The sequence below is a fragment of the Squalius cephalus genome, assembly GCF_949319135.1.
Source record: "Squalius cephalus genome assembly, chromosome: 3".
Taxonomy (NCBI): Eukaryota; Metazoa; Chordata; class Actinopteri; order Cypriniformes; family Leuciscidae; genus Squalius; species Squalius cephalus.
In genome coordinates this window covers 9,732,615-9,755,412 of record NC_137124.1, presented here as the reverse complement: position 1 = coordinate 9,755,412, position 22,798 = coordinate 9,732,615, and the positions used below count along the sequence as shown (strand labels likewise).

The window sequence follows — 22,798 nt, the reverse complement described above, 5'->3', positions numbered from 1 at the left end:
CATGTGCAACTAAACCTCTACAAATGATTCAGAATGCTGCAGCTCGTCTTGTCTTCAACGAGCCCAAGAGGGCCCACGTCACTCCTCTGTTCATCTCTCTTCACTGGCTACCTCTCGCTGCTCACATCAAGTTCAAGGCATTGACGCTTGCTTACAGATCTATCACAGGCTCAGCTCCCTCCTACTTTCACTCACTCCTACGAGTCTACATCCCTACCAGAAGCCTACGATCGGTCAACGAGCGACGTCTCGTGGTTCCATCACAGAGCGCCACAAAATCACTTTCCAGAACATTCTCATTCACAGTTCCATGCTGGTGGAATGCTCTCCCCACCCTCATCCGGAATGCAGAATCCCTGACAACATTCAAAAGACAGCTGAAAACCCATCTCTTCCGTGAGCACTTAACCTCATAAAATTTTTTTTAAAAAAAACTTTCCTTTTCCTTTAAATCCTCGCTTGTCGGGTTTATGCTACTCTGACCAATGCCTGAACTTCGTATTTTGAGCACTTCTTGCGTTTTTTTTTTGCCTCTTCACGATGACTCGCTTAATTTAGTCCTAATTTTTAAGTCACTTTGGACAAAAGCGTCTGCTAAATGACTAAATGTAAATGTCTATCTGCCTGCCTGTCTGACTATCTGTCTGTCTCTCTCTCTCTGCCTGCCTGTGTCTATCTGTCTGTCTCTCTTTGTCTGTCTATCACTTTCTATCTGTCTGTCGATTTGTTTGTTTGTTTGTCTGTCTGTCTATCTCTCTCTGTCTGTCTGTCTGTCTGTCTGTCTGTCTGTCTGTCTGCCTTTCTGTCTGTCTGTCTGTCTGTCTGTCTGCCTTTCTGTCTGTCTGTCTGTCTATTGTATGTCTGTCTGTCTCTCTTTCTCTGCCTGTCTGTGTCTATCTGTCTGTCTCTCTCTCTCTGCCTGTCTGTCTATCTGTCTTTCTGTCTCTCTTTGTCTGTCTATCACTTTCTGTCTGTCTGTCTATTGTCTGTCTGTCTGTCTCTCTTTGTCTGCCTGCCTGTCTGTGTCTATCTCTCTGCCTATCTCTCTCTGTCTATCTGTCAATCAATTTCAATTCATATTGCTTTATTGGCATGACATACTTAGGTAATGGTAATGCCAAAGCATTGCACAAAGCAAAACAAAAACAAACATACAACATATGTATGTATACATATCTATATAGCATACAAATTACTGAATAAATACATAAATTAAAAGTATCATATAATATAAATATACCTTATATAATATAATTAGACTAGCACTAACAATCATTAGAACCACATAAAAATGTATGGTGGACCAAGCAAAGATGGATGGATGGATGAATGAATGTCCTTTACTGATCCCTAAGGGGAAATTAGGGAAGATGAGCTGTTGAATGCACTACATTCTTATATTACCTCTCCGCACTCAGTCCTGTCAGCTCCCTTTACTAATTAGGCTACACAGACCGAGTCTCCATAGCTAGCCTGCCTCGAGGCCAAAACTTTATATGACTAACCTCTGCTTCCACACCATCTTTCACTCGAGTCCGAGACACGGGTCGTCCCTTAAATCCGCCCGTATCCAGTGAAAAATCGAACTCCCGTGTGACTGGGGCTAATGTACACAGTGGATGACCTTTGCCACCGTTAATGGTTTAATGTCGGGGTTTAGTTGTGGTGGATGTGGAACAAGAAACGTAATGAACTCCACAGCATTAGCCGAGGCTGATTACTCAGCACAGCTGGATGAGGACATGATGGAAAAGCAGCCTTGTTTTCCTCGCTCTCTCTCTTTTCGCTCTTGTTTTATGAGTTTCTGCCTAATGCCCCCAAAACGCACTTACAGTCTCATCTCCACGGTAGCTGAAGTCATTATTTGGATAAATGACATCACCTGTTGATTTTCTCCAGACCCTCGAAGGCTAATATCTTTTCTTCTGCTCCTTTCTTTTGTCTCTCGCACTCTTCTCCTTTCCCAAGCCGCAGGCCTGGTATTTTTAGGGCCGTGTGAAGGGGTGAAAGCATCGAGCACTTTTTCTCTCATCTCTCCATTTTAATCCTTGAGTGATGGCTGAAATGTGCGAGGCCCAGAAATGACTGTCTCTCCGCGCCTGCGGGCATGAGCCATCAGTCACCTCGCTACAGACTAAAACAGCACAATTCCTCGCCAACCCGGCCCCCGGAGGTGTGTACGTGTGTGAGTGTTGTGTAGTTGTGTATGCGGGCTGCATTATGCTGAAAATTCAGAACACTTCCTTTGTGCCGCTCGCAAAACACCGCTGGGCTAAATGGCACATTATGCATCTTTTACTTTTTCACACTCGCTGTTCACGACGACCATGTTGGTTGTACTTATTGAACTCTTTGAGCCAAAAACGAACATGCTCCTATCACATCACACACACACACACACACACACACACATACACACACAAAATGGGTTTTCATGTTTAGTGGGGACTTAAAACATGCACGTCCATAGACATAATGATTTTTATACTGTACAAAATGTATATTTTATCCCCTAAACCTACACATCACAGAAAACTTTCTGCATGTTTACTTTTTCAAAAACATCACTTATTATGATTTACAGTATAAACTGTTTTCCTCATGGGGACCAAAACATTTCCCCACAAGGACAAGGATTTCCGATATTGTCATCTTTGTGGGGACATTTTGTCTCCATAATGTATGGTTTACTATGAACACACACACACACACACACACACACACACACACACACACGCACACACACTCCTGTAATGTATGAGGTAAAAACAGTAATAATGTGAAATATTATTACAATTTAAAATAACTGTTTTCTATTTGAATATATTTTAAAATGTTTGTTTGTTTTTTTGGGGGGGGGGTTTGGGTTTCTGAGGCCTCTACATCATATAAAGTCAGAATTTGGAGGTATAAACTCGCAATTGCAAGAAAAAAAGTATTGCGAGTTATAAAGTCAGAATTGGGAGATGTAAATCACAATTACGAGAAAAAAGTCAGAATTGGGAGATAAAAAATAGTCCTCAATTATTATTGGTGCCCAATTATTATGCATTATTTTCAGGATTTTTTGATGAACAGAAAGTTCAATGAACAGCTTCTATTTAAAATAGAAATCTTTTGTAACATTATACAAGTCTTTACTGTCACTTACGATCAATTGAATGCATCCTTGCAGAATAAAAGTATTAGTATCTTAATAAAAAGATCTTACTGACCCCAAAACTTTTGAATAGTGTTTCACGATTTTCACAAATATATGAACTGGCCCAATTGTTTTCAACAATGCTAATAATAAGAAATGTTTCCTGAGCACCAAATCACCATTCGCTTTTCACAACGACCATGTTGGTTGTACTTATTCGCCTCTTTGAGCCAAAAACTAACGTGCTCCTATATCGCATCACGGGAACACAACTGCACACACACTCCTGTAATGCATAATGCATTGTGCTGTAGCCGTTTCAGCGTCGTCAAATCCCCCCCCCCACCCCACCCCACCCCACACGCCCAGTCTGTTCCAGGCTATCAGACATGACAGTGCCAGCTGGGCTCCTGGCAGCAGCCGAGCAGGGAGGAGGAGAAAGAGAGAGACTCCAAGAGAGAGAGAGAGAGATGGAAACACAGCAGGACAATGTGAAGAAAGGATGCAGGGGGGAAGGAGAGAAAGAGCGAGGGGGAGGCACTCCGGCGTCTGTTCCGTTCCCCGCTGATCTAAGACACGTTGCAGAACCGTGCCGGTCGGGTTTTTTGGGATGGAAAGCCGCTCTGGGTTGAGCAGTGTTCAGTTTATATAAAGACAGCTGTCAGCACAGGAGTGTGTGCCACTTCCAAACACTCCACTCATCGCTGACTCACTCTGAGCAATTAACTGCTCCAGTTAACCTCGCTTCTGTTGATAGAGTGAGAGAGAGAGAGAGAGAGAGAGAGAGAGAGAGAGAGAGAGAGAGAGAGAGAGAGAGGAAAACAGTATCTGAGTGTATCTGTTTGAGCAAATCACCATGTGTGTTCAAGAAAGTGTGAGAGCTGAAGAAAGTCTGTGTGCGTGTCTGTCCATCTGTCTGGGAAGGTGTGCCTGTTTAAACCAGCATGTGTATGTGATCATGTCTGAGTTAGCTCAGACTGTTCAGAGACTTCGCAGCTTGTTTCTGTGCGCCCATGTTGGCTGAGGTCTTTAGCGTCCTTGTTAGCGCGTGCGCCTCACGCGCAAACACTCAGAGACCCGGGTTTGAATCCCGCTGGGAGCAGGTCAAATAGGACCGGTTACATTTGGTGCCGTGACCCGGGTGGGAGTGAGGTTTAGGGGGGTGGGAATCACAGGGTACCTCACGATATGATACGATACATGGCTCACGATACCGATAATATCACGATACAGCAATTCTGCAATAATCAATATACTGCTAGACAATCCTATAATGATACATCACGATATCTGTCTATCTATGAAAACAAAATGCCACTGAAAAGGTTAAGTGCAGGTTTTCTCTCTTTATTCAAGCCCAAGCTGTTAAAAAACAGCACAGCAAGTTTTTCAGTCCGTAAATGAAATTAAACATTTTCAATGAGGAATCAGGGTGATGGCGTTGCATGTTTGTGGTATTACCCGTGCACTTTATTTTTACCTGGCAGTTCTTGTATATCACGTACTCTTTGTCGATTTTGTTTGTCCCATCAATGGTATAAAAGCCGAAGTGGGTCCAGACCTTGGACTTAAATGTGGTTTAGGCATCTATTATTTTACTCACACTGCTGTCTGCCATCCCGTTAAAAACCTCTTTTTCAATTAACTTATGTTCACGTTTCCATCATTCATGTGTTGAGCGCCACCTTGAGGAGCCATGAAGTAGCAATGCTGGGAGCAGGGAAATCTATTTAGAGTGCTTTATTTGATTAATTAATATATCGATATTTGGTGCCAGAATATCGATTCTCGTATCGCACGGAGAAGGACAACTACATATCATCCTATCGATATTTTGTCCCACCACTAGGGGTGAGTGTAACGCAGGTAGGCCAGTAAGAGTTGTGTGTGTAAACCTCACTCCCCTGGCCTCAAGAGGTGCTAGCGACTGACGCCAGAGGCTGTGGTCTTTAGCATCCTTATTAGCACACCCGCCTCCCACGCCGGAGACCCCGGTTCTCATCCCGCATGGAGCAGGTCGAGTAGGACTGTTACATATGCTAATAGTTGTGTGTCCTCATACACATCATCCTCTATGAAAAAGCAGTATGTGAAGGTTGTGTGTAGTATTAATGAAACGCTTGATGGGTGACGAAGTGCATCTGCCAAGATTCGTAAGTGTGCACCTAGTGGATGTTTTGCTATCTCATTATGCGCTGGTCAGAGTAAAGGTCAAAGGTCAGTGCTAATAGGCCTGATGTAATTTGTCCAGGAATTTATTCAGCACACAGTTGCACACTTATTTTTCATTTATACTGTATTAACTTTTTTTTTTTTTTACTTTTTTCTAGAATTTGACATTTTTTAAGATAATGTGAACATATGGAACATGAACCTCATTTGTAGGACTACTGGATCTTCGAAATGAGTAAATTACTCGTTTGATATGAAAGAAACCCTACCAAAAATGAAAATTCTGTCATCATTGACTCATCCTGTATGCATTTTATTCCTCTGCTGAACTCAAAAGAAGATATTTTGAAGAATGCTGAGAACTAAAGAATTTTGGTTTGCACTGACTTCCATTGTATTTTTCGTTTATACAGTGGAAGTCAGTGCATGGGAATTGAAACTGTTTAGTTGGCAACATTCTTCAAAATATATATATTTTTTTGTGTTCAGCAGAAGAGAACAAGTCATACAGGTTTGGAACGATGTGGAAATGTGCAAAATTAGTAAACTTGTCCATAGTCAAGTCAAGTCACCTTTATTTATATAGCGCTTTTTACAATACAGATAGTTTCAAAGCAGCTTTACAGAGATAACAGGAAAATAATGCTGTCATAAATAATACTGTAATGCTAATGCTGTCAAACGTGCTGTCATCCAGCTCAGTTCAGTTCTCATATATGGTGTCAATGCAGGCAGATCTATAATATTGTTGAATATTAAATTAAATGTCCCCAACTAAGCAAGCAAACGCCAATGGCGGAAAAAAGGTGACAGTGGCGAGGAACCAAATCTCAATCAGGTGACCAGAATGGAGAAAAAACCTTGGGAGAAACCAGGTTCAGAGTCAGCTCTCCTCTGGTCAATGAACGAACAGTGTATGATTATGATTCAGGCAGCATTACAGGTCAGAAGTCAGATTGGATCAGAACATTCAGAATATTATCCAGTTCCATCTGGTTAAAGATCGGAGTCATCTAGGCAGGTATGGATAGATAATATATATAAGTTATGGTTTTGTTGTTTATTTGTTTGTATACCATTTTGTTTATGGTTACTATATCAGGTGATGGATCACTATCTGCACTCCCATTGGCTGCATCACATCACTGTTCAATAGCATAAAGTTGAATTGTGTTCAGCTTTGCCTTCACCAACCTTTCCCATCTCTTATTAAAAATGAATGATTTCAGGTCAGGTTTGTTGCTCTAAATCGCTGCACAATGGCCCTTAACCCCATCAACCCACATGCATGTTTGATAGGTGCATGGGTTTCTGAGGCCTCTACATCATATAAAGTCAGAATTTGGAGGTATAAACTCGCTATTGTAAGGAAAAAAGTATTGCGAGTTATAAAGTCAGAATTGGGAGATGTAAATCACAATTATGAGAAAAAAGCAAATCAATTTATTCTGTGGCAGAAACAAACTTTTACTGTAGTATAGCGTTGTGCATCTTTGTGCAGGGAAATCTTTGCGGTTTTTGACTTATGCTTGCATAACATTCTGGAAAAATCTTGTTGAAAATGTGTGCATTAAATAAAAATATATGCACCTTTTTATACATATTTTGTTTAAATGTTGAACCGTTTCAGTTTAAAAAATAAAATAAAAAATCATATGTCAGGCATGGTTTATGTATATTTCTCTGCCTATGTGTGCTTTAACCAGACGGCGTTACAGAAAAACACCACCTCTGTCATCTGCTCCCTTCACCCGACACCCTTGTTCTTGACTCGGGATCGCCCTGAGGGTCGGCCGCCCGGTTCGCTTCGTCTCGCAGGAAAATCCTCGAGCCTCTGCCTGGAAACATCTGAGACAGAGAACAGATGGCGCTGTGATTTCTGACAATTGTGAACATGTTTTCCCCCCAACTGCGTCTGTGTGTGTTTGTGCTCTTTTAGCTATCCAGACCTCCGCTCCTGTATACACCCTTGGGTGAGTATTTGTATGAATGAGAGAGTGAGAAAGAAAGGGAGAGACGGAGGAAATACATGTGTTTATGTTCTTTTCAGGCCTACTTGCTGCTACGGGTCAGACCCATAGAGTCATCATGGATTAAAGGCACTGGGAAACGCGCCATAGGTCCGTCACTCAACGCACTCGGATCCAAACTAGCACAACGGGGTGTTGACAGATCTTCTCTTTTAACGCTGATCTCAGAGCGGTATTCCAGAAGCTCTCATTATGATGGGAATTTGAATGCATGTGAGAGCGACTGCTCTGAATCCAGCATATATGGGAGACTAAGCGTGAAACGGGACCGGCGGGGCCCACGGGTCAGGGATGATGATGATGATGAACTGGCGGAGCCCAACCCCACTGTTTGTCCTGAAATGGCTCCAACATATAAAAAGACCCTGCAGTAAAGGTGTGTATGTGTGTGTGTGGGAGAGAGCTTTACTGTCTACAGGCTCGTACGGAAAGTAAATCAGGGGCCTATTGTACCGTAAATGTCATTCGCCCTGCCTCTCGTCTCCTGTCGCTGGCAGAGCGCTTTGCGGGTTATGAGACTGGACGGACACCAATACTCTGGCTTAAAGGTGTCCAGAAGAGGCTGGAAGATGAACTGTGAATTTGGGTCTCTGTATGTTTTACAAGACAGCATCCATGAGGAAAATCAATTAAGCTGAATGGTAAACGTCAGATATTTCTGTATATTGTCTCTGGCACTATAAAGACGTCCAACATATTTGAAGCAGATTTGTGCCCTTTAGGGAGGCATATAATAAGGTAAATAGCAGAGTAAACCAGATTTTTACACATTCTGAAGAAAGTGTTAGTGGTGCTTGCCTGTGGAAAACTCACTGCCACAATGCTAGGGTGATATAGATAAAGGCACGATAGGGGTACCGTATCAGTTATCTGCCAAATATTGCAAATTTTTTATAATATATAATATTAAAGAATGTTAGCCAGTATTTGATATTTGTGCATGCTCGTTTTACATTTAGAATACCTTTGCCATCAAAAAACCTACTAATTAAATAATTGTTAAATATAATGCAAATCTCAAAATGAATATTTTCTCTTACTGTAGATTATAAAGTTCTGATCCCTAAATGTAATTGTGGCTTTGATTTTAGTTTGTAATGATTTATTTTTAAATGTACAAATATTTTTTTACACTTAGATGAAAATTACAGTTCTATACTCTCAGCCATTTATTGGTTATTAGCCATGACATGAAAATAATTATTGGCTTATTTGCCAAAATCTCCTTATTGGTGCATCCCTTGTTTAAGTCGAAGCTTTCTGTGATGTTCAGGTCACTCCTTTTCATTTCTGTATCATGCCTCAGAATATGAGATCTTCATAAACAAATCATCATAAACAAGCTATACATTCCCTTTTAGATGTTCTAATCCAGCGTAGTCATGGCCCGAGGCCAAACATTTAACCCACAAACCTACTTCGAGGCTCATGTAGAAAATCTGTGTACGTGGATGACCTGCTAAGTGGAAATAAGATCCTGCGATGCATTTGAGAAACATCAACGGAAAGCCACTCCTTGCTACAACTATAGGGGTGAAATGAACATTAAGGGTGTGAAGGAGCGTCTAGGAGGCCAAAGGCTGGATGTAAGAGTAGCAAAGGTGTCGCACCGGCGGTGAAAGGTGACACCCCGGGAAGATGCAAATCTCCCACAAGGTGTACAGGGATTTGGGAAGTTTCCCCGGGGACTCGTTTATGTGCGAAGCATCCGCAGTAGATGGATCACCTGGGCCGCTGTATCTGTGAAACCTGCTCATTATAGTCTCGCCTGACTGTGAGAACCTGATCTGTTTGACTGCGGCTCTTATAACCGCTAAGGTTTTGATTTGAAAGCAGGGAGGGGGTGATTGTAGACCAGTATGAGAGAGCAACTAATTACAGGCTCCAATGACCGTGATGTTCTGCCAGTGTCCTTAAGGCAGCAGCTCCCACAGAGATGCTTAAGACGTATCCAGTTACACCTATCCTCCACATGAAGCAAGCAGCCATGACCAGACACACATTAGTCATCATTACCGCTAGTGCACGTGTGTGTGAAGGAGGGGCGTATTTCCATCAGCGTGCACACGTCGGGGGTGAATGCACTATGAGGCCTCTGACAGCTTTAGATTCAAATAGCATATGTATGTCTAATTAGCCATCACAACATATGAGTGCAAGCTACGGTGTGTGTGTGTGTGACAGCCACACAGAAGCACTGAGAGTGCACTTGTGTATTCGCTAGCGTGTGCTTTGTAGACGACTATCTGAGAGTGTGATGTGGATTAGAGGAGTAATTGGCAAAGTCTATGTACTGTCATGTCCCAGCAGGCTGTTTAGTGTTGTGGCGTGTTTGCCGTGATCTGAGAGTCTGTCCCCAGGCCTGATCCTCCCTTTTCCACCGCCTCTGAGTATCTAAACATCAATTGATTCTGCCTGCTTGTGCTATCTATCTGCTCATTGATCAATTTGCAGTTCAACTTGACTAATCTTGAACTTTACCTCAGCTGTTTTTTTGTTTTGTTTTTAAATGAAGCTTCCTCTGAGGATGTTGGAAAATGTCACAGCTGAAATCCAAAAACTGGGAGCTCAAAATGTAAATCAGAAGGAAGAGGAGTGTGTTTAATGCTTTCGCGGGTGGATACATGACACACTATTATAGGACAAGTCGACCTTATGTTGAGCCGGGGCAGAGTAGTCCGCGCGCGCCTCCTTTCGGTCACTTTTGTAACTGCGTGCTTTCCTCGAGGTACAGCTGAGGGAACCAACCAGTTGCGTAAAAAAACAGCTTTTTGTCAATTTTGAAGGTCAAAACACACACAAAAATAATGCGCTCTGACGCTTTTTATGGTGTGTAACACTGATAGACAAAAATGCCTCGGTAAACAAGAATGCCTTATTTAGGTATAGATCTGCTAGAAAAGGAGGCTTATGGAATGCACGATTTCTGGAAAGCTGAAAAATACCCGGATTGAGTCGAGAGAGCATAGTAGAAAAGTGAGCAAACTGTGAAAAGACCCTCCTCTGTCACGTCTGAACCTGCCTTGTCAGTTCCTTTCAGCTCAAAACCCACAGAAGAAGCCGGAGGAAAGAAGGAAGCTTTAATTAATTAACGGTACAAGCAAACAAGGAACTTTTTCACTTTGTGTTTTTGCCCCTCAGTTCTCCGAGCAGACGGCACAGCTGCTCTCGCACAGCAAGCGCAAAAACCAACATCTACTGTTCCGCCTGTATAATATCCTCCGACGTCTGCTGTTATTTAACTGGTTTGTTTACTCGGTCTTTTCTGTGATCTCTCGGATATAAAACGAAATTTCCGGAGGACTCTGTTCGGTTCATGGTTTTAAGAGGATTGTAACGTTGATTTTAGAGATGTATGGGTCATGAGGATGCCTGGTTACTATTTAATGCCCTATCAGCAATGCAACTGTCTGGAAAACGAATTGGACGTCGGGATTAGAGGGACAGTCGTATAAAATCACCACAGAAACCACGTTTAGCAGTTGCTACTACTGCAAAAATATAATAAATTTAAACGGAATCTCATTCAGAAGGTTTCAGAACGTTTATGTCATATTAATTTATTTTTTATTGTACTGTGGTCACTATGGTATTTTGGAGTAAAGTCTGTTAACCACATAATTTTTTAAGGCAACTGAGAATTATTTAATTTTTCCTTTAGAATATTGTTGTTCTATGGGGTGGGCACCGGGCCCTTGAGCTGAGGTTTCTGAATCATCCAGAAGCAAGGCACTGCAAATGTAAATTGATATAGATAGTCAAACACTGTTTGAATGTTTGCCAATAATATAATTAAAATCAATGAATTTTGGGGGGTTTCCAAAAAACTGGTGCCGTGGGGCCTCACAGGACCATAATCCATCCTTGGGATTCAGGACTTTAATATAATCTTGCATTTGTGAAATGAGAGAGAGAGAGAGAGAGAATTTTTTTTTTTTGGACGGGGCTTGATATTGTCCATAGAAAATTGATTAGACTGAAAAGTGGGCGTTATACCAGAAAAAGGGTAAAGTGTTTTTAACAAAATCATTATAATCAAAAGAAATCTTAGAGAAGAAGCAAGGAGACAGACACTTTTATTCTTTTGAATTATATGCACCAATGAATTATGCACAATACAACATGTTTTAATGAAGTAAATGAGATCAGTTTGAATTTCATGTTGAGCCTAAGAGGCCATTCACAAAGTGCGTTTTTGTTTTCGCAGAACTTAGGCATTGGATAGGGGGGAAAAAAACTCAGTTTTTTTAAAAGTTGAATTTCTTATAACTTGAGCGCAGTGTTATGCACGAGACGCTGCAAAAGATGCGAGTGCAACGGTCAAATACATCTGTCTAGCGCATTTACATTGAAAAACAATGGAAAAGTAGTGCTGTGGAATGGAAAATGCAATCTGTGTGAATGGCCCCTAAGATACTTAACATTTGTAGAATAATAATTTGATATTTTCTTCTCTTTCGCTTTCTCTCCAGAGCTGCAATGCTGCCCATGTCTTCTGTTCCTCTCCTGTCTCTACTACTGTTGGCTCTACAGAGCGTCTGGTCATCTACTCCACAGGAACCCAAAGTTCAAGGCTCGCCTCAGCCAGAAATCTCCAGCTTACATCACCCCACCTGGAGCCTGGGACTGCAGCTGTACAGGTCGATCCGCATCGGCGCTTCCAAGACCAACACCATCATCTCCCCGCTTCTGTTGGCCAACTCTCTGCTGGCTCTAGGAGGTGGAGCTAATGGATCCACAGCAGCCCAGTTTCATGATCTCCTGAGGCTCACCAAAAATGAGAAAGCGGTTGGAGAAGCTTTGACCAGGGCGCTGAAATCTGTCCGTGAAGCTAATGGAACCAGCTACACATTGCACAGTTCCTCCGCACTGTTTTCCAAACAAGCCCCTGAACTGGAGAAGAGCTTTCTGGAGAAGCTCCAGACCCACTTTGGGTTGCAGCATGTGGCCCTGGAGGACGTACAGAAAGAGACTGACATGGAGATGCTCCAGTCCTGGGCTAAAAGTGGGATGGATGGGGAAGAGGCAGCAGCTCTGGAACAAGCGCTCGAGACCAAACCTGGAGCCGTGATCCTAGCCAATGCACTGCGCTTTAAAGGTGAGAAGAAACAATAAGTTGGAAACTAGTTTAGCTGGGTTAATATAATGGTAGAGCACAATTCTGTTCTAATATAACATTAAGTCAAAGAGTTATTTTCATCACTGACTGCAAATAACATATCACAGGACATGGCATATGATGAAGAAGGACTAAAGCTTCTGTGAACAGCATGCTTTAGGAACACAGAGTTTTACTGAAGGTGCGGCTTGTCTACTGTACTTAGAGGATCAGGATAGTTGTGTCTAATCTTCAAGCTTTATGGTCCATTATGTGTTTGGACTGTGGCCAGACTGCATTGCAAAATTCATGGCCTCATCTTGCCTGATGCACTGGAAAACCTGGCTCTACTTAAATGGCCTGTGGGAAGTGAATACTATTATTTTTTATCATTTGAGTTCTTAGCGATGCTTTGTAATCAGTGTTTTTGAATTAAGTGTAGACATGACAAATTTGTATATATGCATTTTTTAAATATAAATGAATAATCATTTGTTAATCGTATGGCTCTGTGATCTGATTGGCAAAGCGGCTTTCCAGGAGTGCTGATGTACATTCTAACAGCACTGGGACTTGAACCATTAATTCATGTGGGATTTAAATCATTGATTAAACCAATTTGTTCAAAAACACTGATTCATTCAGCAAAAGGACTGGCTGCATCCGAAATCACATACTTCCCTACTATATAGCAGGCAAAAAACAAACAAAAAAAAACAGTATGTGACAAAAGTAGTATGTCAGAATTCACAAAGACAAAAAGTACTAGAATGACCTACTACTTTCGGTGAGATTCTGAAGTGTGCATATGATGGACGATTTCGGTTGCAGCCACTGTTTTTAAAGGGTAACTAAATCCTAAACCAACTTTTTTTAGTTAATGATTTGTAAGAATGGGGCTTTATTAGTGCTGTTCATTGATTCAAGTAACTTTTTTGACATTTGGGTATAAAGTGTTTTAATTCTACAATATATGGTGTAAAAAAGTCTGAGTGCTGCCCTCTTCAGGTTGAACGGGGGCTACTGCATTTGAATTTTCCTATTGGATGTTTGCGGTACTACGTGACGTAAGCGGTACTGTGTGACGTAAGCAGGTTCAAGCTCACCACGCCCTTGGTACGAGCTACCACGCATAGTATTGATGCAGTAGAGCTGGAAATGGGCTTCTCTACACAGCTCGCGCTGAAAAGACTTTTATTCATCTTCGGAACACAAATTAAGATCTTTTTAATGAAATCTGAGAGGTTTCTGTCCCTCCATTGACAGCTACGCAACTACCACTTTGACGCTTCAAGAAGTTCATAAAGAGACCATAAAACTAATCCATATGAATTGAGTGGTTTATTCCAAATTTTCTGAAGACTTGCGATCGCTTTATGAACAGATTGAATTTAGGCTTTTATTCGCATATAAACATTCATCAACTCACACATCAGTCGTGGTAAACAGAAGCTCAAGCATGTTCACTTGACGTGCGAGAACCAATGAGGTTCACTCTCGTGTTACGCATCAGGTTTGAGCTTCAACAAGAACCAATGAGGTTCATTCTCGTGTGTCAAGTATGTTCGATTGAGCTTCTGTTTATGTTCGAGGACAGAAAAAAGTGAAAAATGCAGACTGCAGAAAGAAAGTCAATGGAGAGTATAAAACTGGCTCAGATTTTATTAAAAAGATCTTCATTTGTGTTCTGAAGATGAACGAAAGTCTTACTGGTTTGGATGACGAGGGTGAGTAATTAATGACAGAATTTTCATTTTTGGGTGAACTATTCCTTTAACACTGATTTATTTAGGAACACCTCTGTTATGCTCGACATTTTTTAACTGTTGTATAAAGATTGCAAAGACACCCCCCCCCCCAAAAAAACAAACAAAAAAAAACAAATCAGTGTACAAATCTTTTTGGTGAACTAATTCAAAAGAGTAATTGGGATTAATCGAATCCTCACTAGTATGAGTTGCAACTCAAAGTGCTACTCAAATAATTTCAGGCTACCATTAACTGTTTTAAGAATGTGAACGGTTAACATTTTCGTACAATTCCAGTTCTCTACCAATTCCAGGGTCAGTGTGGAGTTAAAACACTTTTACACTTTTCTTAAAAAAAGGGCAAGAACTGATATTTGAGCCAAACAGGATCAGACGGAGTAGTCGTAGCACCGCTGGGCTTCCGCTCACTTGCGTGCTGGAGAATTTGCTTGTACAGATTGTGTTGCTGCTTGATAAATGGAGTATAAGCAGTTGCACGACTGATGCTGAAGGTGAAAATTAGCTTGGAGGATAAGGAATCACACTTTAGGGGGTGTGCAAAACATACGTGTGTGTGATTATAGTGATTTATGTCGGTGTAGCAGATGCACCTGTGAGGCGCATGTGTTTACAACATATGTGTTTGTATTTATTTGTGTACTGTATACACACCTGTTTGTGTTCACGCTGGGAAGTCTGATTCATTTAGTTGAACTTTTGTTTTACAGCGAGTTGGTTGGAATAAATGATTCATAATTTTTTAAACTATGAACCACAATCCAAACTACAATCAAATGCTTTGTGAATCGTTCTGAACAAATCGTCAAAGCATCGGTTCAAAAGAATGATTCTTTCACAAATGGGACAGTAGTTGATGACACACCATCCCCAGTATATCAGGAAGAGCCTATTAATCTTCCCAGGAGAGGTGGTGTCATCTTAAATAATGTAGTAATGATCGTCTGCATCTCCTGCCCTCCAGTGATTGGCTATTGCCAGGGATAGTTCACCCAAAAAGTTGCTGTTAATTTAATTCACCCTCAGGCAATCCAAGATGTAGGTGACTTTTTTTCTTCAGTAGAACAGTAAAGATTTTTTGCTGAAACTGTGGGTCTTGGTGATTCATATAATGCAAGTCAATGGTTACCGTCACTTTGGGAGTCAAAAAAACATATACATGCAAAACAAAACTAATACCCGTGGCTCTTGAAGATACATTAAGGTCGTATGAAGCGAAATGATTGACATGCCATTGACATGCAATACATTTTCATTTTTGGGTGAACTATCCCTTTAATACAATGTTAGCCTTCTGCATACAGTGCAGTACTGTATACTGACTACTGTAGAAAAATATATTTGGACCTCTATTATGCAACAACTAGCAGTTGTGTATTGCATTACTGTCACATGACCTGTGAATGGCATTGTCTTTGTCATATCCGAAATAAATTGGTTATTCAAATCCATGCAATTGGGAACATTTGCATAATATGCACAGAACATGTCTTCTGTCATTTTTGGTCCTTTTAGACAGTATTGCATCTAATATACATTATATCTTATACTCTCATGCATTATCCATGGGAATCGAACCCATGACCTTGGTGTTGCTAGCACCATTCTCTACCGTTTGAGCTAGGTTTAAATCCGCATGAACACTGTGGTTCAATGTGTAAGAGCGTGCATGTTAACCTCTAAGCCAAGGCTCTGATTTAGTATCTTTAACCTTGAACCCAACTGAAAGGAACATTTTTTGACACACTCTAGAGATGGTGGTTTTCTTGTCTTGTTATTATTGAGCAGTAATAGTAGTAATATTGTATTCACACAAAAGCTGTGGAGTACATGTAGTGCCATGTTTAGTCAAATCAGAGACAGTTCAACAATACTTAAGTTTCTTGTCAGCTCCAAGAAGAGACGTTAAATATGCTTGAAGGGCTTAAAATGAGTTTTTAACATGCCGCTGTTCTACTTCACTGGAGATCTCTCTCTCTCTCTCTCTCTCTCTCTCTCTCTCTCTCTCTCTCTCTCTCTCTCTCTCTCTCTCTCTCTCTCTCTCTCTCTCTCTCTCTCTCTCTCTCTCTCTCTCTCTCTCTCACTCTTTTTTTGTGCATTGTCTCACCCACATGCTGGAGTCTTGTTCTACTCATCGATTTCTTTGTCTGAGTAATACTGGCAGGTGCTTTGATCCTATTTTAAACACAGAGCGATGGGAACGGAGCGGTGGGAGGAGAGCTTCTCTCTACTACCAAACGCAACAGGAAATAAAGTTTGGATTGATTTTAGGTTGATAAGCAATCTAATTAATTTCTTTTGTTTTATGTTTTGACTTAATTACGTATTTTTTTCCCATTCTCAAGCAAGAAGCGGGAGTTGGTGGAAGTTCATTAATTCAGCCGATGAAATATACAAATTAGATCAGACAATAGATTGGGCCCTGTGAATGAGATTATGAAAATTGAATTCATAGTTTGGATTTATAATTTAAAAGCAGTCAGTAGTCGCACCGCTTCAGGGTTCTATAGTAATTCATTTAGTCGCCTGTGCAATATTAACTTTGTCCGAAGCTTTTTCATTGCCTCTCTGATGGGGCGTTTGTGGACTTTTACTCTCGTTGTTAATCTGAGAGCAGTTTTCTCTGTTCTCCTGGACCGTTCAATCATGCGTGGGCCGCTTCAAGTGGATTTGAATTAATAGTTTGCTTTTTTTAGGGAGTAAGTTACAAATGTTTTATTGGCCACATACACAATGCAGTTAAATTTTCCCCTTTTAGTGCTTATTCCCATTTCATACACACACAGTAATTTACGGGAGTGACAACCGCATTCTACAACCGAATTAACTCCCAAAAATTCTATGCTGTGTGTACAGAACCGAACAACTTGTTAATGACATATTTTAATGTGCATCAGAGATGTGTCCCTCTTCTGTATGCATGTGGTGCAAGTCTTGACTCAATTGTGTTGCCAGATCTTCCTAGAAAAAAACAGCGAACAAGCCCATTATAAAGCGAGATAAATCCAAATGCTTAATATTGAAAACAAGACCAAAAAATCATGACCCACAGCTACCTACTTTATTAACTCCATAAACTATATCGCTTTATGTCTCAAGCTCAAACAAGCCCAAAAACACTTTAATTAGTGACATGGCAACACTTCAAGTGTGCACTCTGTGAAGCAGCCTTCCTAACATAAAACTCTGTAGACAATGGTTGTGTTAAAATTGCAGAACATAATAATGAGTTTTTTGTTGCTGTAATATTAATAGTAGGGGTGTAACAATATATCATGACACAATATATAGCAATACAAAAATGCAACAATATGTATCTTGGATAGTGACAATATGTATTGTGTATAGTGTAAAAATATAAAAAAATCAAGTTTTCAGAGTTTTAGTGTCAGTACTACTATAAACTACTATATATAAGGTTGAATATAATGTATAATAATGCAATGAGGGAGTATTTGTGTGTCCTGAATCTGATAATGCCAAATGTCTGATGTTACCAGTAAAATGTGTCCTAGATTATTTTATATATATCTAATCAGTGAAAGAGTGCAAGCAAATTCGTCTAAAATAATTCAGTATTTTCAGCTTCAGAATCGTGCATATTTTTATTCTGGTGTCTCTATTGTCCTGTGCATTGGGTTTCCAGCATCAAGTCCAAGCCTATTCATTTACACACATAATGTAATATAAAATGAAGCATTTTAATCAACAGTACATTTTTTTGTTAACCTTTTACCATATGTCTTGGAGTATCGCAATAATATCATATCGTGAGTTCAGTATCATGATATGTATTGAATCGTGACATAAGGGTATCGTTACATCCCTAATTAATACCGGATACCAAACCTGCGAGACGCCAGAACTTTGCTATGCCGTCAATCATCCCAATTTCAGGAGTGAATTGTGTTCCGTACACACATGGAACGATAAATTAGGGGATTCACTCCCGTACAGGCTACATGCTTCCCGTGCATGTACAATTCTTAATTCCAGGTACACTAAAACAAATAGGCAGACACCATGGAGAACTGGATCGGAGCTCATAGCAGGGGGCAAATGGAGAGCCACAGGTGTGAAGGGAAAAGAAAGACAGGTGAAAGATAAGAGATTTTTTGGTTTAACGAGAAAGACAGAGGGAACTTTAGGCCCATTCGGGGTGTGTTGTGGTGGCAGACACAACACTCGCTCAGCTCATTACCTCAGTCTTTGTGCTCTGTACAGCAAACCCCAAAACAAGCACATACACTTCAGCAGAGCACCGACGGATCTGGCGAGAGAAGATGAACGTGCTTTAAATCAGAGCGCTTTAGCTTTATTGTTTGTGGCACGGTTATTAGTGAACATGGGCATGAGAGAGGTTTCAAGATGCAAAACCACACAATAGCCGCATTGTCTTTACGCTCTGTAATTAATGAAGAAGGTATGAGCGTCCCTCTCTTGTGAATGCTCGTCGGGTCACTGTTTCTCTCTTTCAGTCACAGAATCTCCCAGGATGTTTTTCTTTCTTTTGATTGCCAGCCAAGACCGCAGTGACAAGAATCCTTGTGTGGCATTTCAGAAACTCGCATGGCAGAATTCCCCTTTTAATGCTTGCAGTTCCAAGAGCTTTGCCACCCCATAATAACTGACAGATACCATGCCATGTGTTTTGAACTTTAGACTGATCAAATTTCATCCCCCTGTATAATTATTGAAATCCAACTGCTCTGGCTCTTGGCTTGTGTTCACAGGCTCAAAGGGAACTGCTAACATACCATTGAGGCGCATGCAAAGCTTGGCACGGGGCCGACCGGAGAGGTTTGCTTTCCTTACACAGGATCAGGTGTTTCTCATAATAAATGACAGTTGAACGTCTCGTCTCGGGTTTATAAAACCAGGCACTTTTCTTTAAAGAGGAATTCTAACCAAGTTTCTGTCTCTTTGTTTTGTTTATTTTCTGATTTTGTTAATGGTATTCCTAATTATCTGTAAGGGATATGTTTTGAATCCCTCCGGTTGAGGATGTTTAATGCTGAAAGCAGTGGTTTTGGGACCGGGAGTGTTTAAAGGTGATTATGGAAATTTCTTCTTGGGTGGCACATTCCTTTTTAAGGTACAACAAAACAGAGGCCTGGATAAACTGAAGCTATACATGCAGACGTGCGATCAGGTGACTTTGTAATTTGGTGCTAGTTTCAAGAAACATTTCTTATTATTATCAATGTTTAAAACAGTTGTGTTGCTTAATATTTTTTTAGAAACTGTGATGCAATTTTTTCAGGAATTTTTTTAACAGTTCATAAGAACAGCATTTAAAGGAAATCTAAATATTTCGTAACATTATGAATGTCACTTTTGATCTATATTATGCATGCATGCTGAATAAAAGCATTCATTTCTTTTCCTCCCAATGTTAGAGCACTTCATCACAGATCAGAAAAGTTCTTCCGTCTATCCAAGTACATAATCTGAAAGTATCTTTAGTGTCTATGTTCAAAGTTAAAGGGGTCATGAGATGAGACATCAAATGTCACATGGGCAAATACATTTGCATATGCCTGCCTCCAGACATTGACATCGATGAATAGTTCTACATCATCACACCATAGGCTCCGCCCACTGGCGTTCAGTCGCTTAACGGCTGACATTTGTCTACACTGGATGTGAGCGTCACGTCAAAAACATAAAACCCATTATAATCACTGACGCTGTCTACACTGATACAGTTTACAGATGCGTGTTCAGTTTCTGACAGTCTGTCGACAACAGGACTAATGAAAGAGTGAAAGAACTTTCGCTGGAGATCTGTCTCTCTCTCTCTCTCTTTTTGGTGCATTGTCTCACCCACATGCTGGAGTCTTGTTCTAATCAGTGCTCAGTGTAATGGAGAGTTCACAAAGAAACTTTTGTTGAAAGATGAAGTAGCGACTGTGTTGAATCTGACAGCAGCTGCAGCACAAACTGAAGTAAATGATTTTATAATGCTTTATCTGTAAATGATGGTTTTATATGGATAAAGTTTTCAAAACACTTACCGGTGTTCAGTAGCGAGTGGGCGTTGATACTGTTTCCTATTCAGTGACGTTAGCCAATCATAACAGTGGCCGTTTACTGACAAGCCTTAAAGGAGCCGTGCCTTAAAAACAGATAGAGGCTCAGAATGAGTGTTGAAATTTACAGTTTTTCCAAATATGTATTTGTTTTATTAACACTATAAGTGAACCTCAAGGAACATTATAATCAATGTCATGACCCCTTTAATGTGATCAACTGGTGGTGTTTTAAAACAATTGCAAAAATGGCACAAAAAGTGAAGTTATTTCTGGAAAAATAAGCTCTAGTATATTCTTTCCGATGACACTTTGACACTTTCTTTTTTTTTATCTGACACGATGATATTTAGACATTTTAAGTGTCCAAATAGTTTCTGGGGCGACTGTAGGTCTAAATAACAAGTGTCAAGGTTCAAATTGAGTTGCAGAAGCCACTGACTGTCTTATCTTTTTGTCTCTTCTCTCCTCTTGAAGAGCAATATAGGGCTTCTGGTGCAGAGAAATACAATAACACGGCCTGGCTTAACCCCATAGTGTCTTGCAATCAACCTTAGTGTTTGATTTGACTTGATACTGCTTTTTGCGCTCTTTCTTTTTCTCTCATTTTTTATCTTTCCCTTGACTAATCCAATAAGGTGGAAATACTGTGGAAAAGAACATGTGACTGTAATACTGCTAATAGTCTCTTTATCGAATCTCATCTTTGTCAGTGAATTTAATGGGTGTAATGGGCTGTAATAATACGTCCTATGCCTCTGCCTCCCCTGCACCCCTCCTCTTGCCTTTTCTTTCTTTTATCTTTCGCTCTTTTTCTGGCATGGTGTCTGTGATTGTTCTTTTGTATGATATGACTCATCAAGGTCTCAATGTATGTCAGATCCAAAGATGAGTTTGTCTGTAAGATTAGTAATGTAAGATGATGGTACTCAATGTTCTCTAATAGTTTGTGTCAGGAAATGATTGCCCGGGTCATGACGTCCCAAGTCATGTTCATTAATTGATTCATTTATGTTGATTTTTCTGTTTGTAGGATTTTGGGATCGAGGCTTCTACCATGAAAGCCAAGAATTGCGCAACTTCCTGGGTACCAAATACACTAAAGTTCCCATGATGCACAGATCAGGTAAGTCCCAACAGTCATTTATCATCGGCATACACATCTAAGCGATCCAAACCACCAAATGTCTGTTTTCCCAGGCGTATACCGTCACTACGAGGACATGGAGAACATGGTACAGGTGTTGGAACTGGGCCTGTGGGAAGGGAAGGCCAGCATGGTGCTGCTTTTGCCCTTCCATGTGGAGGGTTTGGCTCGGCTGGACCGTCTGCTGACCCTGGATCAGGTGGAGAAGTGGTTGGGGAAACTAAACTCCACAAGTATGGCACTATCCCTCCCGAGAGCCAAGATGAGCAGCGCGATTAATCTACAGGTAATAATCCAAATATTGTACGTATCACTTCCTACACGGTCGTTATGAGTGTGTGAAATGCAATTTAATTTCAAAACATTACGTTATAGATAAATATTCTTAACATACAATGTAGATAAGACTCATTTAGAAAGCTAATGGAAGATATCCAGAGATGACATTAGCATAATGAGAACCAACCATAGGTCATAGATTATTCTCATTCAGAGGGAAAGCTATTTTCCTTTTAATGGAAATCGTGTTTGCACTGAAATTGCAGTCATGGTTTGGAAGGCAGTTTTATGTGTCTTAGGACACTGAGCTATGGTTTTTATTCTTTAAAACATTCCTCAGTTGTTCATTTAAGCTCTTCCATTGCATTCATTTTTGAACACCAGCAGGTTGAGCATGTTGCCCTGTGATCAGGGTGCAGATTACACAGGGGTTCGGGCCGTGTTCATTTTTGTTCAAGGTTTTTTATTGTTAATAAAAAGAACAAATTTTGTCTTGGAACTATTTTTGTTATAGGAATGCAGTGTTTTCCACTTGATTTTGTGAGACTATGGTGTGTGGACCTTGGTCCATCTAGGGGGGTCAAATAAATGCTGTCTTGGTGAGCATAAGAGCCTTCTTTCAAAAACATAAAAAAAAATCTCACTGACCCCAATCTAACTTTTGAATGGTGGTGTATATATTACAAAAAAGTTAGTGTTTTTTTTAAGGTCTTAAACTTGAAAATCAAGTATTTAATGTTGTTTATATGTCTATGTGGTGTTTTTAATATTCTTTAAGACAAACCATGTGCAAATTCAGTCAAACCCATTGCTGAGTATTCTCTCCTTAAAACTGTAGTGAAACAAAGACAGTCTCAAAAATGCGGTTTGAAATCGCTAGTGTTTCTGATGTCACAAACTACCTTGTAACCAATCAGGTCAACGTGCGGACGGGCTTTAGCATATAATTAACAGTGTCTTGAGATATTTTTCTGTTGATATGAAAAATCTGTTAGATTTGTCATTAATGTTAATCAAAGAACCAAGGGAACAGAGAAAATTACTCACTGCTCTTGACTAAAGAACTTTTGTAGCTTTAATAGTCTATATTTAATCTATAATTTACGCCGTGCAGACTGTTTGATAACTTTAT

General features: G+C 40.4%; 1 protein-coding gene across 10 annotated transcripts in view; it reads left to right on the top strand.

Moving 5' to 3' along the window:
* Positions 1-22,798, top strand: part of serpinh2 (serine (or cysteine) peptidase inhibitor, clade H, member 2) — an 82,628-nt gene that overhangs the window by 43,326 nt on the left and 16,504 nt on the right. For 5 of the 10 annotated variants that reach the window (XR_013820704.1, XM_079867714.1, XM_079867716.1 and 2 more), the window contains 3 exons: positions 11,817-12,442; positions 21,274-21,366; positions 21,441-21,673. Coding sequence is in view for 9 of the 10 variants with exons in the window: in XM_079867714.1 (XP_079723840.1) it covers positions 11,817-12,442; positions 21,274-21,366; positions 21,441-21,673 (952 nt within the window). In the remaining variant the exon portion in view is untranslated. Of the gene's footprint in view, positions 1-10,026; positions 10,590-11,046; positions 11,085-11,816; positions 12,443-21,273; positions 21,367-21,440; positions 21,674-22,798 lie in introns of those variants that run through there. The other 5 variants (XM_079867721.1, XM_079867722.1, XM_079867718.1 and 2 more) reach the window with 5 other exon arrangements.